Below are 16,750 nucleotides of genomic sequence, written 5' to 3' on the forward strand. Positions count from 1 at the left end.
ATGTGGGATCTTCCTGGACCGGGGCACGAACCCGTGTCCCCTGCAACGGCAGGCGGACTCTCAACCACTGCGCCACCAGGGAAGCCCCAGGAGCCATCTTTTTGAAATGCAGACATCTAGGGGGATAGCTCCCCTGGACCCTGTCTCCCCATTCCTGTGGAAGGGTAAGCATTTACCTTTGGTAGGTACCTTGTTGCAGTATGCAAGACTACCTCCAGTCCTAAAGATATGAGATGTCTATTCTTCCTCTGGAAAAAAGCCAATAACCATGATAAATTTAGGATAAACTATGTGTGACAAAAGGTTCAGTCAAGTCCTCATGCTTGAGAACTAGTTACTGTTTAATCTTGAAAACATGTATGTAATGGGCTGAATCCCCTTGGCAATATAAGAGTAAGAGATCCTTTTCTGTCTTTGCAATCTCTTGGCGGGTTGTCTGTGATGAGCATGCTTATTATGAAGCGTATGGTTTAATGCTTATTCAATGCTAAAAGTGTTTGCTTTCTTTATTACCTTTGTGGAGAGGATTTCTGGGTTGGGAGATTTTGTTTTTAGCTTTATTTCCTGCAGCCATTACTGTGGCTCTTTCTTATCTGAGTTTATTTCCTAAGTTTTGTAGCTTCAAGGTGTGAGAGTTAGTAACTGAAGGATGAGTCTACCACTGTGGCATAAAAATTATTTTGAGCTGAAGGCATTTGAGAATAGATTTTATTTTTCTTTATTCTGAATTCTCTTATCTGCCTAAAAGCCAAGCCTGTGAAGAATTCAGTTGTCATAAATCACCTCCCCAGGAGCAAATAAATGATCAGCTCTTATCCCCAGACACTGGAAGTTGGCACCACACCTAAAGCAGAACTTGTCACAAAACTAGCATAGCTCCCATCTGTTCTCTTAAGGGCCCATTTATCTTTCCTAAAAATCATTTGTTTTCCAGTAAGTAGCCTTCTCACCTGCCCCTTTCTCTATCCAGATGTTATATAAGTCCCAAATTCTAACTGCCTCCTTAGTTTATATTTTTCTGTGTATTCCCGTAAGTTTTGAATAAAAAAATTTGTCTTTTCTCTTGCTAGTCTGCCTTTTGTCAGTATAATTTGCAGGCCCTCATTAGGAAAACCTAAGAGGATAGAAAAAAAAAGGTTTTCTTCCTTGACGTAATAAAAGTAATCACAGACCAAATTATTCACTATTGGAAACACCCACTCAAACATTCTTACCCCTTTAACACTACTATTTTCTAGCCTGCACAGAGATCAATGTTTTGATAGGCTAATCCTTCATTGTGTATACAATGAAAATTTATTGTAAAGTGATACTTCAGATTCTGCCAAAGATGCAGTAATTCATGAAGGTGGTAAAAGTGTTGTGGGACCACGGCTCTGTTGGCTCCCAAAGCCACTGACAAGTGTAGTAAAGCAAGATTTGTTAAAGTTGAAGAGGAGCAAACAATGATAGGGAAAATATTTGTTTGGCTTCTGAAAGTTAGTCCCAATGTCCTTCTGTTGAGCCTGTGGCCCACCAGCGGGTTTGAAAAACAGAAGCACTAACTTGCCCAGCCATGTGACACAGTTCTGAGTAAGGAGATGTCAGAGGAATAAAGCTAGGAGTGAACTAAGGGGTGAGGATTCTGGGGGAAGATTTTTCCTTTATGATGAAAGGAGAGAAGCATAGCAGGGGAGCTCTTTTGCAGTTTTAGTTTCCTACAGCTATCACATACAAAAAAAACAAAACAAAAACAACCACACAAAAAACGATATTTGATTCATGCTTTGTTCTACAAATTGCCTCGGTAATCTAAATTCTGTGATGTAGAAAATAAAACACATTATTTCCATTTGTATTGTCTTTTTTCCAAAAATAAAATCTCATTGTTGGGGATATGCAATTTACCATAAAATCATAAGTGGAATCAATTAAGTGTGTTTTTATCTTAGTACTTTTTATGCTCAGGTAAGGAGGACTGTCTGTATTCAAGGGCGTACAAGCAATTGTTTTTTTAAAGCTTGAGACTTTAAATATTCTTACCTTTTTCTGTAAGAACTGCCCCAAATACGCCTTAGAATTGTACCCAAATGTAATGGAAATACTCTGTTTGGGGGCAAAAACTGTAGAATAACCTGAACGCTTGTTTTAAATAAAGAAATTAAATGTTCTGTTCGATTATAGAAACATTCATGTGTCTCTGCAGACTTTTTTTCCTTTCTCTTTCTCTAGAGGTTTATACAGATATACTATGCCCCAGTGAGTACGGGGTTGTGTTTCTCTTAAAGAGAATAGAAATCTGCACCGTCTATGTTCCTGGGAAGCATCTGGGGTTAGGGAAATGGAGACTGGGCAGTAGGTCTTATACTGGAGGGAAGGGAGAACTTCTTTGGTGTGTGCAGCTTTATTCCTCACTGGTCCAAGTGAGTTGCCCCTGCTATGTACAGATGGCCCAGTGGTCAGGGAGAGACACATCTTGTCAGCATCTTTAAGAGGTTGGGACTGAGTCAATGGGTTCTGAGATTAGCCACATCTACTAGCTGACACTCTCTGTATTTTATTTCTCCATCCTAGAATGTTTAACAAAACCTAGTCCAGTTAAGGTCTCCTCCCAGTTAGGCAGAGATTTGTGGGAAATGGGTTGTAGCCACAGCACTGAGGGGGAGAATCAAAGGCCCAGAAGCTGCAGGGGATGGTGTGCATCAAGGGGCAGTGGCTCCCACTGGCTGGAGCTGGCTGACCATAAGAAGCTCCCTGGTTGGGGGGGCGGGGGTGGGCTGGACAAATCAGCAGGGATTGCCAAAACTCGTGGAGACAGCTCCCAACAGAAGGCTGAACTTTCTGCTGACCAGTAGGATGGGGGCTCAAAGTTATCATGATCTGAGCTTATTAATAGAGAAATGTCTACACAGAATGCTGAAGTTCGGGATGAGTTGGTTGCCCGTGGCTCTGTCAAGCTTGGGGGGACATGGGGAAGCTGGCAAGTTGGTTGCACCTCAGCCTCCCCCAATGAAGTAATGGCTTATTTCTATCCTTCCCCTCTCACGATTCTATGCATTCTGTCAAATTGGCTAGAATCCCACATCAGGTGGGGACACCCCGTTTCCTTGAATTCTGTGACATGTATCCCAGCCCTGTCTCCAAGATCATCCAGCACGATGCCAGGTTTCAACCAAGAGTGTGACTCCCAAACTCTTAGGGTCAGAGTCCTAAGACATGTTTTCACCTGCCCGTAGTCCTCAAGAAAATGATGCAGGCACAACAAGGCCTCTTTCTACAAGTATTTGAGATACAGGATAGTTATTAAGATATCCAGAAACAACCAGACAAGGATGTCACAAAGAAAGAAAACTACAGGCCAATATCACTGATGAACATAGATGCAAAAATCCTCAACAAAATACTAGCAAACAGAATCCAACAGCACATTAAAAGGATCATACACCATGATTAAGTGGGGTTTATTCCAGGAATGCAAGGATTCTTCGATATATGCAAATCTATCAATGTGATAAACCATATTAACAAATTGAAGGAGAAAAACCATATGATCATCTCAATAGATGCAGAGAAAGCTTTTGACAAAATTCAACACCGATTTATGATAAAAACCCTCCAGAAAGTAGGCATAGAGGGAACTTTCTTCAACATAATAAAGGCCATATATGACAAACCCACAGCCAACATCATCCTCAATGGTGAAACACTGAAAGCACTTCCACTAAGATCAGGAACAAGACAAGGATGTCCACTCTCACTGCTCTTATTCAACATAGTTTTGGAAGTTTTAGCCACAGCAATCAGAGAAGAAAAGGAAATAAAAGGAATCCAAATCGGAAACGAAGAAGTAAAGCTGTCACTGTTTGCAGATGACATGACATTATACATAGAGAATCCTAAAGATGCTACCAGAAAACTACTAGAGCTAATCAATGAATTTGGTAAAGTTGCAGCATACAAAATTAATACAAAGAAATCTCTGGCATTCCTATACATTAATGATGAAAAAATCTGAAAGTGAAATCAAGAAAGCACTCCCATTTACCATTGCAACAAAAAGAATAAAATATCTAGGAATAAACCTACTTAAGGAGACAAAAGACCTGTATGCAGAAAATTATAAGACACTGATGAAAGAAATTAAAGATGATACAAATAGATGGAGAGACATACCATGTTCTTGGATTGGAAGAATCAACATTGTGAAAATGACTCTACTACCCAAAGCAATCTCCAGATTCAATGCAATCCCTATCAAACTACCACTGGCATTTTCCACAGAACTAGAACAAAAAATTTCACAATTTGTATGGAAACACAAAAGACCCCAAATAGCCAAAGCAATCTTGAGAACGAAAAACAGAGCTGGAGGAATCAGACTTCGTGACTTCAGACTATACTACAAAGCTACAGTAATCAAGACAGTATGGTACTGGCACAAAAACAGAAAGATAGATCAATGGAACAGGATAGAAAGCCCAGAGATAAACCCACGCACATATGGTCACCTTATCTTTGATAAAGGAGGCAGGAATGTACAGCGGAGAAAGGACAGCCTCTTCAATAAGTGGTGCTGGGAAAACTGGACAGGTACATGTAAAAGTATGAGATTAGATCACTCCCTAACACCATACACAAAAATAAGCTCAAAATGGATTAAAGACCTAAATGTAAGGCCAGAAACTATCAAACTCTTAGAGGAAAACATAGGCAGAACACTCTATGACATAAATCACAGCAAGATCCTTTTTGACCCACCTCCTAGAGAAATGGAAATAAAAACAAAAATAAACAAATGGGACCTAATGAAACTTCAAAGCTTTTGCACAGCAAAGGAAACCATAAACAAGACCAAAAGACAACCCTCAGAATGGGAGAAAATATTTGCAAATGAAGCAACCGACAAAGGATTAATCTCCAAAATTTACAAGCAGCTCAATAACAAGAAAACAAACAACCCAATCCAAAATTGGGCAGAAGACCTAAAGAGACATTTCTCCAAAGAACATATACAGACTGCCAACAAACACATGAAAGAATGCTCAACATCATTAATCATTAGAGAAATGCAAATCAAAACTACAATGAGATATCTTCTCACACCAGTCAGAATGGCCATCATCAAAAAATCGAGAAACAATAAATGCTGGAGAGAGTGTGGAGAAAAGGGAACCCTCTTGCACTGCTGGTGGGAATGTGAATTGGTTCAGCCACTATGGAGAACAGTAGGGAGGTTCCTTAAAAAACTACAAATAGAACTACCATATGACCTAGCAATCCCACTACTGGGCATATACCCTGAGTAAACCATAATTCAAAAAGAGTCATGTACCAAAATGTTCATTGCAGCTCTATTTACAATAGCCCAGAGATGGAAACAACCTAAGTGTCCATCATCGGATGAATGGATAAAGAAGATGTGGCACATATATACAATGGAATATTACTCAGCCATAAAAAGAAACGAAATTGAGCTATTTGTAAAGAGGTGGATGGACCTAGAGTCTGTCATACAGAGTGAAGTAAGTCGGAAAGAGAAAGACAAATACCATATCTTAACATATATATATGGAATTTAAGAAAAAAAACTGTCATGAAGAACCTAGGGGTAAGAGAGGGATAAAGATACAGACCTACTGGAGAATGGACTTGAGGATATGAGGAGGGGGAGGGTAAGCTGTGACAAAGCGAGAGAGAGGCATGGACATATATACACTGCCAAACGTAAGGTAGATAGCTAGTGGGAAGCAGCCGCATAGCACAGGGAGATCACCTCGTGCTTTGTGACCGCCTGGAGGGGTGGGATAGGGAGGGTGGGAGGGAGGGAGACGCAAGAGGGAAGACGTATGGGAACATATGTTTATGTATGACTGATTCACTTTGTTATAAAGCAGAAACTAACACACCATTGTAAAGCAATTATACCCCAATAAAGATGGTAAAAAAAAAAGAAAACAACACCCATATAAAAAAAATAAAAGTAAATAAAAGATATCCAGAAACATAAAAGAGAAAGGGAAAGAAAAGGTGGACTTACCAAGTGGTCCACTGACTGGAGGTGCTGCAAGAGAGTCACGAGCAAGGCATCAGCACAAGGCAACGAGTCACAAACCATTTTACCGCGAGAGTTCACCCGCCCATTTTCGACTTCCGGCCAAATGGAGGAGAAACATGCCCAGTTCCACCCACCCTGGAGAAACAAGATAACGTCATGGCCAAAAGCTCAGGCTGCAGACTCAGGCAGAAACAGGTTTGAATTTTAGCTGTGTGGCCCTGGGCAAACTGCACAAAACCTCCAAGGCTCAGTTTTCTCCTCTGTAAGATGAGGGCCATCAAACTGACCTCATGGCCATATTTTAATGAGCTAAATTAGTAAGTCATCAATTAAGGTTGCTGTAATTGGTTTTTTTGACATGACTGTGGCTGCTGCTGAGGCTTGGCTTCACTATCTTCTTGCCTGGAGTGTTATTCTCCTCCTTCATTATGAAGCAAAAGCAAGTTACCCTCACACATCAAAGCCCAGATAAAATCCCACCTCCTCCATGAAGCCCTCTGAGATGCCTCCAGGCTGCAGCACCCTCACTTTTCTATTGATTCAGAACCCCTCCCATTCCCGCTCAGTTGAAACTCATAACTGGACATACAGTATGGGGCAGTGGTTAAAAGCACAGCTCCAGTGTCAGATTATGGGTTTGAATCCTGACTCTGCCACTTTGCTACTGCATGAAACTTAAGGCAAGAGACCGTCTCTATGACTTAGATTCCTTATCTGTAAAACAGGATTTATAGAAGTTCCAGCTCATCGATTGTTAGAGGATTGGATACATTAATACAATGGGATATTCTTAGAAGACTGTCTGACATAGGGCTCAGCAAGAATTAATTATTATCAGCAAGAATTAATTATCATTGTCCTATGATCCATTGTGTAATAATTTTCTTGTATTGCCAAGTCAAATGCTCTTTTATTTGTCCTTTGATTTCTTTATCAGAATGTCAGTTTTTGAGGGCAGAGGCCATGTCCTCCGTGTCCCTGCATACTCTGCATTGCCCCGCACCATGCTATGCCCCATATAGCCATTCATTCACTATTTACTGAATTCCCATAATGTGCCAGTCACACTAATAACTCTTCCTTTGTTTTTTTTTTTTTTTTGCGGTACGCGGGCCTCTCACTGTTGTGGCCTCTCCCGTTGCGGAGCACAGGCTCTGGACGCACAAGCTCAGTGGCCATGGCTCACGGGCCCAGCCGCTCCGCGGCATGTGGGATCTTCCCGGACCGGGACACGAACCCGTGTCCCCTGCATCGGCAGGCGGACTCTCAACCACTGCGCCAGCAGGGAAGCCCCGTACTCTTCCTTTCTTAATTGGAGTCTGGAGATATAGCTGAGAACAAGGCAAACGCATTTAACAAAATTCAGTGTACAAATGACTGACTGGTCTTTATTTCCCTAAGCTTGAGCTACTAGAAAATCAGTGTCTCATTTGGACAAATATTGGCAATCGGGAAGAAAAATCAAAGGGAAATTGTCTTATTTCTCCTCTTCTCATGTTCTTTGCGAACATCAGAGCAGGTTTGATCTTAGAATACAAGAAAGAAATAACTATTCTCAGCAGAAAATCATTCTACATCAGCTCGCGGTCAGAACATGGTCCTTTCACAAGGGACTCAGTTCATCTTTCACTCTTGGTTTTCATGATCTGTAATTAGAAAGGTAACCAAATTTAATTGTAGTTTTCTGCATGGAAAAATAAGCCCACTTTTGGGGGGGTAAGAGGAATTTTTCATAGGCAATTAAAAGCAAACAAGGAACACATTACTAGAAATAATTTTTTCCCTCTCATTCCATTGTATCAATATCTTTCCCCTTTGTTCATTTTCTGCTGTTCTAAATGAGATTAAAATCCATTTTTTCAGCAGCACAGAGGAGAGGTCTTTTGCCTGTGGAGAGGCTCCGTTTTCCCAGCAAACAGAGGCTTCCCCCACTACTTACCGAGGACCAGCAAGGATGCCCACAGTAGCATGGAAGTCTGTTCTGGGGTCCTGAGGAGCATCTCATAGGAGACAGGCCAGTTCCCAGCGCTGGAGAGTCAGTTCAGCAAGTTGTTCCTCTGAGTACAGTTGGTTGAGTTAATGAAGTGAAAGGGGGAAGTAGGGGAATCTTTCTTAAAATACCGAACACTTATGTTACGAGGTGTAAGAAAATCTCAATGACAGAAGTCAATATATGATAAAAAAAAATATTTAAGTACTGCTCTGATATATTGGTATGAATAGCCCCTCAAGGCTTTAGTTGTCTTATTTTCAGAAAGCTCCAGTCTCTGCCTTCCAAGGAAACTGCAACTTATTCTCTCTGCTACCAGACATCAGGTAAGACTGCAGTTCTGTTGAGATTCACATAATCCAAGGATGTGTCTAAATCACTCCTGAGCCGGAAAACTTCTCATTCAATACAGAAATGTCCTTCTCTGACCCCTGACAGACTCTGCTGGACCACCTCCAGATGACCATCTGTATATAATGAAGTATCTGAATCATAAGACAACTTGCACCTTGTCTGACATATATGAAAATATCCTGACTCATTTGTCTCAGAGGAAGCCACAAACTTTGGTCTGAGCAGGCAGCAACGAATAAATTATAGCCCCATCATGTTCTTCCTGGAGAATGGACTGTGAAATTATTAACTTAAGGTCCTAGAAACCAAAATTTGCTAGAGAAATGAATGTCTCAACAAATACATATTGATTATGTTAGGCATGGTGCCAGGTGATGGGAGCACAGTGGTAAGCAAGACTCGATAAGCTTTCATTCTAGTGGGGAGACAGAAAAGCCAACAGGGAGTTAAATACAGAGTGAAAAGTGCTCCTAGAGTTCAGTGGGGGGGGAAATCTGACCCAGTTCTGGGGAATCAGGAGAGGCTTCCCTGTGGAAGAGACACCCAAATTGACTGAGAGATGAGCAAGGACAAAGGTGAATGCAGTGGCATCACTGTCTTCATCATACTCATGATATCTGTGAATAAATGACCGTTGGCCTTCCTAGGAGGCGAAAATAACAGACATAGGATGAATTATGTGGAATGGTCTGCATTCCTCTCTTACAGCAACATTTTTCTGTATATCTATAATAGTTTCTTTCTCTAATTAGGGGTTTGTATTGAACATCAATTCCAGGCAATGTCCATGAACTTAGAAGTATCACAAAATAAATAAAATGCATCTCCTTTAAAGACTTTGTAAAATGTGGTAAGGGCCAAAGTAGACATAGGCATGAGGCACAATGGGAACATAAAGAGTGTCAAGGTGGCACTTACGTCCTTTGTCACCTAGCCCTGGGACCTTTCTATCATCTTTCAGTTCTGGAGGGGTGAGACATGATGAACCTGGATTCATATCTTGGCCCCAACTTTTATTAGTTGTGTGACTTTGGTCAAGTACTTAGCCTCTTTAGGCCTCAACTTCAACACTGGTATAAAGAAGATAAAAAATAATATCCAATTTAAGACGATGTTGCTATTGATGTGTGTATGAATGCAGTAATGATGTAGAACTCGTGGCCCAGTGCCTGGCACCATGTAAACACTCAGTAAATCACTATTATTATTTTAGGACCATGAGCTGGAGAGCACTTTATAATTGATGCAGTATTCTACAAAGAGTATTTTAGACTAAGCACTAATAACATTGATTGAGTAAAGGTTGAGGGGAAGTTGAAATTACATCTTCTGTTTTCTCGCTTCTGGCATCAATTTTGTTGAATGAAGGGTTTTCAATTAGCAAATAAAATTTTATATTTATGACATTATATAAGATGTCCAAACACAAAAATCATATTGGCAACCACTGTGTAAAATTTTAAATAGTTTAAGTCAGGTACTATTTTTGTTGTTGTGTTTAAGTCACTGATATAAATGCCTCAGTTATTGGTATCAAAACTGTAGTTTCCTTTCAAAACACCAGCATATACCACAATTTATTAGACAATTGCTTAACTAATCAGGGACAACTTTTAGATTTTATATTAACGAGGGAAAGTAATACTTGTATTTAGTGACAGCATAAGAAACTGTGAAAAGTCTGATCTTTTTCATATATGAAAAAAGAAGCATTTAAAACTCTACATTTTAAAAATAAATTTTTAATTTTGGAGTAATTTTAGATTTACAGAAAAGTTGCAAAGATAGTACAGAGGGTTCCTATGTATCCCTCACCCCATTTCAGTTTCCTGTAATGGTATCGTCTCACGTTACAGTGGTATATTTGTCAACTACTAACTCCACGATTTACTCAGATTTCACCAATTTTTCCCTTTAATATCCTTTTTCTCTTATAGCATCCCGTCTAAAATGCCACATTACATTTAGATATTTCTGCTTAGTCTACCCTGGTCTGTGACAGCTTCTCAATCTTCGTTTTTCATGACTGGCAACTTTAAGGATCACTGGCCAGATATTCTGTAATGTCCTTCAGTTTGGGTTTGTCTGATGTTTTTCTCATGACTCAACTGGGGTTATGGGTTTGCAGAGGGAATGCCACAGAGGTGGAGTGCATTTCTCATCTCATCATATCAAGGGATATGTGATATCAACATGCCTTACTGCAAGTACTATTTATCTCAATCACTGGGTTATGGTAGTGTTTGTCAGCTTTCTTCAATGTAAAGCTACTATCTATCCCTTTCCATACTCTAGTGTTTGGAAGCAAGTCCCTAAGTCTAGCCCACACTCAGGAAGTGGGGCTGGGAGGAGATTAAGAAATGAAAATTTGTAATGAAGATTTGTCTTTTCTCCCCCATTTATTTACTGTTTGTCTGTTTGTGTGTGTTCATTTGTTCATTCATTCATTCATTCATTCAATCTTTGTTTATATCCCTATGGACTCATGTGCATTTATTTTATACTTTAGGTAATAATCCAATGCTACTTCATTGCTTTAATTGTTTCAGCTTTGGGCATTGGGAGCTCTTTCAATTGAGCCTCTATTTCCCTTTGACATGGATTGTGCTGTGGGGTGGAGCTGGGTGTGGGGAGAGAAAGAGGAAGCTGCAGGCTTGGGACCTGCAACCAGAGCTTGCATTTCTTATGGTTCTATGTTCCAGCATGGAATTCCAAAGATCCAAGAATTTTATATTTGAACCTAGACTACCAGGTCATTATAAAGGTATATTTGTCAAGGTGTAGGATAAAAATATTTTATTAGTTCACTAGATTGATTAATAACTTTTAAACCTCCAGATATATACAATGAAGGCCTCCATTTCTACTCTTGTCTTGGACCACACATGTTAGGTGGTCTCTAACATGTATTTGGAAGGGAAAGTGAGATACTGCTTTTCCAATGATTTTGTTTATATGTGGAAATTGATTTTCTTACTACTTCATTTCCATTGGCCAAAACATTTTGAAAAAGAATAAACAAAATAAAAATTTTAAAGCCATAACTTTTAGTTAGATTTTGTAATTTTCCAAGCCAGGCAATTCATTAGGAGGCTGTATATGAAAGAATTTAAAATTTAGATACCAAAGTAAAATCACCCATCACTGGTAAACAGCATTAAACTATGCATCTGGTTCTAAATTTTGTCTGTAACTACCCATTTTTAGCTGCAACTGCACATCACAAAAGCCTTGATAGAGAGAAGGCTGGTTTTTCAAGAGGTATACTCTTAAAAAATTACATGGGAGGGTGCTCTCTACTTTATGGGAGTGGGGCAAGTTTACATTTTACCAATTTACTCTGTTTTAATTGCTTTTCATAGATTGGTGCCTCTGGCATGTTTTAATCTGACTCAGTCTATTTCAAGGGGTGTGTATTCAAAGCCTATGGGAGCCAGGCAGGCAGTGTAGAGTGTGAGAAAAATCAATTACCATAATACAATAAAAGTTTAATTATTTTACCAAACTATTGGATATGTGTGTAACATAATACAAGCATGTGTGAAACTAGAGATTATATTTTAAATCCAAACTTGAAAACTACAAAATGGAATGCAGACTTAATTCATTATTTTTTCTCTTACATTATTTATTATTTCTCTATTGGGAACTGGAAACTTGACATCTTTTCATCTGCACCAAGAAATCAGTATCAGAATTTACATTTCACATTGTATATGCAACATAAGATTCAGTTTTATAAACCTTGTAACCTTTAAATGGTATGGAGACCCCTTAAAAAAATAAAAAATAGAACTACCATATGATCCAGCAATTCTATTCCTGGATATTATCAGAAGAAAATGAAAATACTAATTCAAAAAAATATATGCACCCCTATGGTCATTGCACTATTATTTTCAGTAGCTAAGATATGGATACTACCTAAGTGCCCATCAATAGATGAATGGATAAAGAAGATGTGAGATATATATATATATATACACACACACACACACACACGCAATGAAATATTATGTATATATGTATATGTATACATATAAATACACAGTGAAATATTACTCAGCCATAAAGAAGAATGAAATCTTGCCATTTGTGACAACATGGATGGACCCAGAGGGTATTATGCTAAGTGCAGCAAGTCAGACAAAGACCAATACTGTATGATTCACTTATATATGGAATCTAAAAACAAAACAAATGAACAAACATAAGTAAACATAAATAGTCATAGATATACAGAACAAAAATGTGGTTGCCAGAGGGAAAGGGGGTGGGGGGAGGAGAGAAATAGATGGGGGAGATTAAGAGGTACAAACTTCCAGTTTCAAAAAATGTCAGTCTTGTTTCTAAGTTGGACCTAGGTCAACTCCAGTTGGTTTTGAGACCCAGTTTGGAAAAAAAAAATGCTCAGAGTCTGAAATCTCATGAAGCAAAGCTGCTGAATGAGGACCAGATTCCGAGGGGATGTCCCCACATCTCCAGAGGCAGCAGGCAGGCAACGGCTCCAGGGGGCTCGGCAGTTTAAATATTTCATCCATTCTCTTCATGCTTGTATGGTTTCTGAGGAGAAGTTGAACGTCATTCTTCTTTTTATTCTTCTATAGCTGGGTGGCTGACAGAGTCTTGGTGCTTTGGGTAGGTGTCAGGCATGAGCCTCTGAGGTAGAAGAGCCGAGTTAAGGACATTGGTCCACCAGAGACCTCCTGGCTCCACGTAATATCAAATGGCGAGAGCTCTCCCAGAGATCTCCATCTCAGCGCTAACACCCAGCTCCACTTAACGACCAGCAAGCTCTAGTGCTGGACACCCTATGCCAAACAATTAGCAAGACAGGAACACAACTCCACCCATTAGCAGAGAGGCTGCCTAAAATCATAATAAGTTCACAGACACTCCAAAACACACCACCGGATGCAGTCCTGCCCACCAGAAAGACAAGATCAAGCCTCAACCACCAAAACACAAGCACCAGTCCCCTCCACAAGGAAGCCGACACAACCCACTGAACGAACCTTACCCACCGGGGTCAGGCACCAAGAACAATGGGAACTATGAACCTGCAGCCTGTGAAAAGGAGACCCCAAACACAGTAAGTTAAGCAAAATGAGAAGACAGAGAAACATACAGCAGATGAAGGAGCAAGGTAAAAACTCACCAGACCAAACAAATGAAGAGGAAATAGGCAGTCGACTTGAAAAACAGTTCAGAGTAATGAGTGTAAACATGATCCAAAATCTTGGAAATAGAATGGAGAAAATACAAGAAATGTTTAACAAGCATTTAGAAGAACTAAAGGGCAAACAATGATGAACAACACAATAAATGAAATTTAAAATTCTCTAGAAGGAATCAATAGCGAATAACCGAGGCAGAAGAACGGATAAGTGACCCGAAAGATAAAATAGTGGAAATAACTACCACAGAGCAGAATAGAGAGAATGAAAAGAACTGAGGACAGTCTCAGAGACCTCTGGGCCAACATTAAATGCACCAATATTCGAATTACAGGGGTCCCAGAAGAAGAAGAGAAAAAAAAAAGGAACTGAGAAAATATTTGAAGAGATTATAGTTGAAAACTTCCCTAATATGGAAAAGGAAATAGTTAATCAAGTCCAGGAAGCACAGAGTCCCATACAGGATAAATCCAAGGAGAGACACGCCAAGACACATATTAATCAAACTATCAAAAATTAAATACAAAGAAAACATATTAAAATCAGCAAGGGAAAAACAACAAATAACATACAAGGGAATCTCCATAAGGTTAACACCTGATCTTTCAGCAGAAACTCTGCAAGCCAGAAGGGAGTAGCAGGACATATTTAAAGTGATGAAAGGGAAAAACCTACAACCAAGATTACTCTACCCAGCAAGGATCTCATTCATATTCAATGGAGAAATTAAAAATTTTACAGACAAGCAAAAGCTAAGAGAATTCAGCAACACCAAACCAGCTTTACAACAAATGCTAAAGGAACTTCTCTAGGCAGGAAACACAAGAGAAGGAAAAGATGTATAATAACAAACCCAAAACAATTAAGAAAATGGTAATAGGAAAATACATATCTATAACTACCTTAAATGTAAATGGATTAAATGCTCCAAACAAAAGACATAGACTGGCTGAATGGATACAAAAACAAACCCGTATATATGTTGTCTATAAGAGACCCACTTCAGACCTAGGGACACAAACAGAATGAAAGTGAGGGGATGGAAAAAGATATTGCATGCAAATGGAAATCAAAAGAAAGCTGGAGTAGCAATTCTCGTATCAGACAAAATAGGCTTTAAAATAAAGACTATTAAAAGAGACAAAGAAGGGCACCACATAATGATCAAGGAATCAATCCAAGAAGAAGTTATAACAATTGTAAATATTTATACCCCCAAGTTAGGAGCACCTCAATACATAAGGCAATGGCTAACAGCCATAAAAGGTGAAATAGACAGTAACACAATCATAGTAGGGGACTTTAACATCCCAGTTTCACCAATGGACAGATCATCCAAAATGAAAATAAATAAGGAAACACAAGCTTTAAATGATACATTAAACAAGATAGATTTAATTGATAGTTATAGGACATTCCATCCAAAAACAACTGCATACACTTTCTTCTCAAGTGCTCATGGAACATTCTCCAGGACTGATCATATCTTGGGTCACAAATCAGGCCTTGGTAAATTTAAGAAAATTGAATTTGTATCAAGTATCTTTTCCAACCACAGCGCTATGAGACTATACATCAATTACAGGAAAAAAAAATCTGTTAAAAATACAAACACATGGAGGCAAAAAAATACACTACTAAATAACCAAGAGATCACTGAAGAAATCCAAGAGGAAATTAAAAAATACCTAGAAACAAATGACAATGAAAACACAATGACCCAAAATTTATGGGATGTAGCAAAAGCGGTTCTAAGATGGAAGTTTACAGCAATACAATCATACCTCAAGAAACAAGAAACATAAATAAACAACCTAACCTTACACCTAAAGCAATTAGAGGAAGAAGAACAAAAAACCCCAAAGTTAGCAGAAGGAAAGAAATCATTAAGATCAGATCAGAAATAAATGAAAAAGAAATGGAAACGATAGCAAAGAAAAATAAAACTAAAAGTTGGTTCTTTGAGAAGATAAAAAAAATTGATAAACATTAGCCAGACTCATGAAGAAAAAAAAGGAGAAGACTCAAATGAATAGAATTAGAAATGAAAATGGAGAAGTAACAACTGACACTTCAGAAATACAAAGGATCATGAGAGATTACTACAAGCAATTATATGCCAATAAAATGGACAACCTGGAAGAAATGGACAAATTCTTAGAAAACTACAACCTTCCAAGACTGGACCAGGAAAAAATGAAGTATGAACAGACCAATCAGAAGCACTGAAAAAGAAACTGTGATTAAAAATCTTCCTAAAAACAAAAGCCCAGGACCAGATGGTTTCACAGGTGAATTCTATCAAACATTTAGAGAAGAGCTAACACCTATCCTTCTCAAACTCTTCCAAAATATAGCAGAGGGAGGAACACTCCCCAACTCATTCTATAGTGGTGATGGAGCCATCATCAGCCTGATACCAAAACCAGAAAAAGATGTCACACAAAAGGAAAACTACAGGCCAATATCACTGATGAACATAGATGCAAAAATCCTCAACAAAATACTAGCAAACAGAATCCAACAGCACATTAAAAGGATCATACACCATGATCAAGTGGGGTTTATCCCAGGAATGCAAGGATTCTTCAATATACACAAACCAATCAATGTGATAAACCATATTAACAAAACTGAAGGAGAAAAACCATATGATCATCTCAATAGATGCAGAAAAAGCTTTCAACAAAATTCAACACCCATTTATGATAAAAAAAAAAAAACCCTGCATAAAGTAGGCATAGAGGAAACTTACCTCAACATAATTAGGCCATATAGGACAAACCCATAGCCAACATCGTTCTCAATGATGAAAAACTGAAAACATTTCCACTAAGATCAGGAAAAAGACAAGGTTGCCAACTCTCACCACTATTATTCAACATAGTTTTGGAAGTTTTAGCCACAGCAATCAGAGAAGAAAAAGAAATAAAAGGAATCCAAACTGGAAACGAAGTAGTAAAATTATCACTGTTTGCAGATGACATGATACTATACATAGAGAATCCTAAAGATGCTACCAGAAAACTACAGAGCTAATCAATGAATTTGGTAAAGTAGCAGGATACAAAATTAACACACAGAAATCACTTGCATTCCTGTATGCTATAGATGAAAAATCTGAAAGAGAAATTAAGGAAACACTCCCATTTACCATTGCAACAAAAAGAATAAAATACCTAGGAATAAACCTAC

At 38.7% G+C, this 16,750-nt stretch overlaps 1 protein-coding gene across 1 annotated transcript in view; it reads right to left on the reverse strand.

Annotated features, from left to right (window-relative positions):
• Positions 1-8,134, reverse strand: part of FCRL4 (Fc receptor like 4) — a 25,284-nt gene extending 17,150 nt beyond the window's left edge. The window contains exons 1-2 of the mRNA XM_027095264.1: positions 7,974-8,134; positions 6,017-6,040 (exon numbers count right to left, since the gene is read on the reverse strand). Of these exons, the coding sequence (XP_026951065.1) occupies positions 6,017-6,040; positions 7,974-8,034 (85 nt within the window). The 5' untranslated portion in view covers positions 8,035-8,134. The remainder of the gene's footprint in view (positions 1-6,016; positions 6,041-7,973) is intronic.
• Between the last annotated feature and the right edge of the window lie 8,616 nt (positions 8,135-16,750).

Source organism: Aethalodelphis obliquidens, unplaced genomic scaffold (genome assembly GCF_003676395.1).
Source record: "Aethalodelphis obliquidens isolate GAN/ISIS:26980383/991018 unplaced genomic scaffold, ASM367639v1 scaffold90, whole genome shotgun sequence".
Taxonomy (NCBI): domain Eukaryota; kingdom Metazoa; phylum Chordata; class Mammalia; order Artiodactyla; family Delphinidae; genus Aethalodelphis; species Aethalodelphis obliquidens.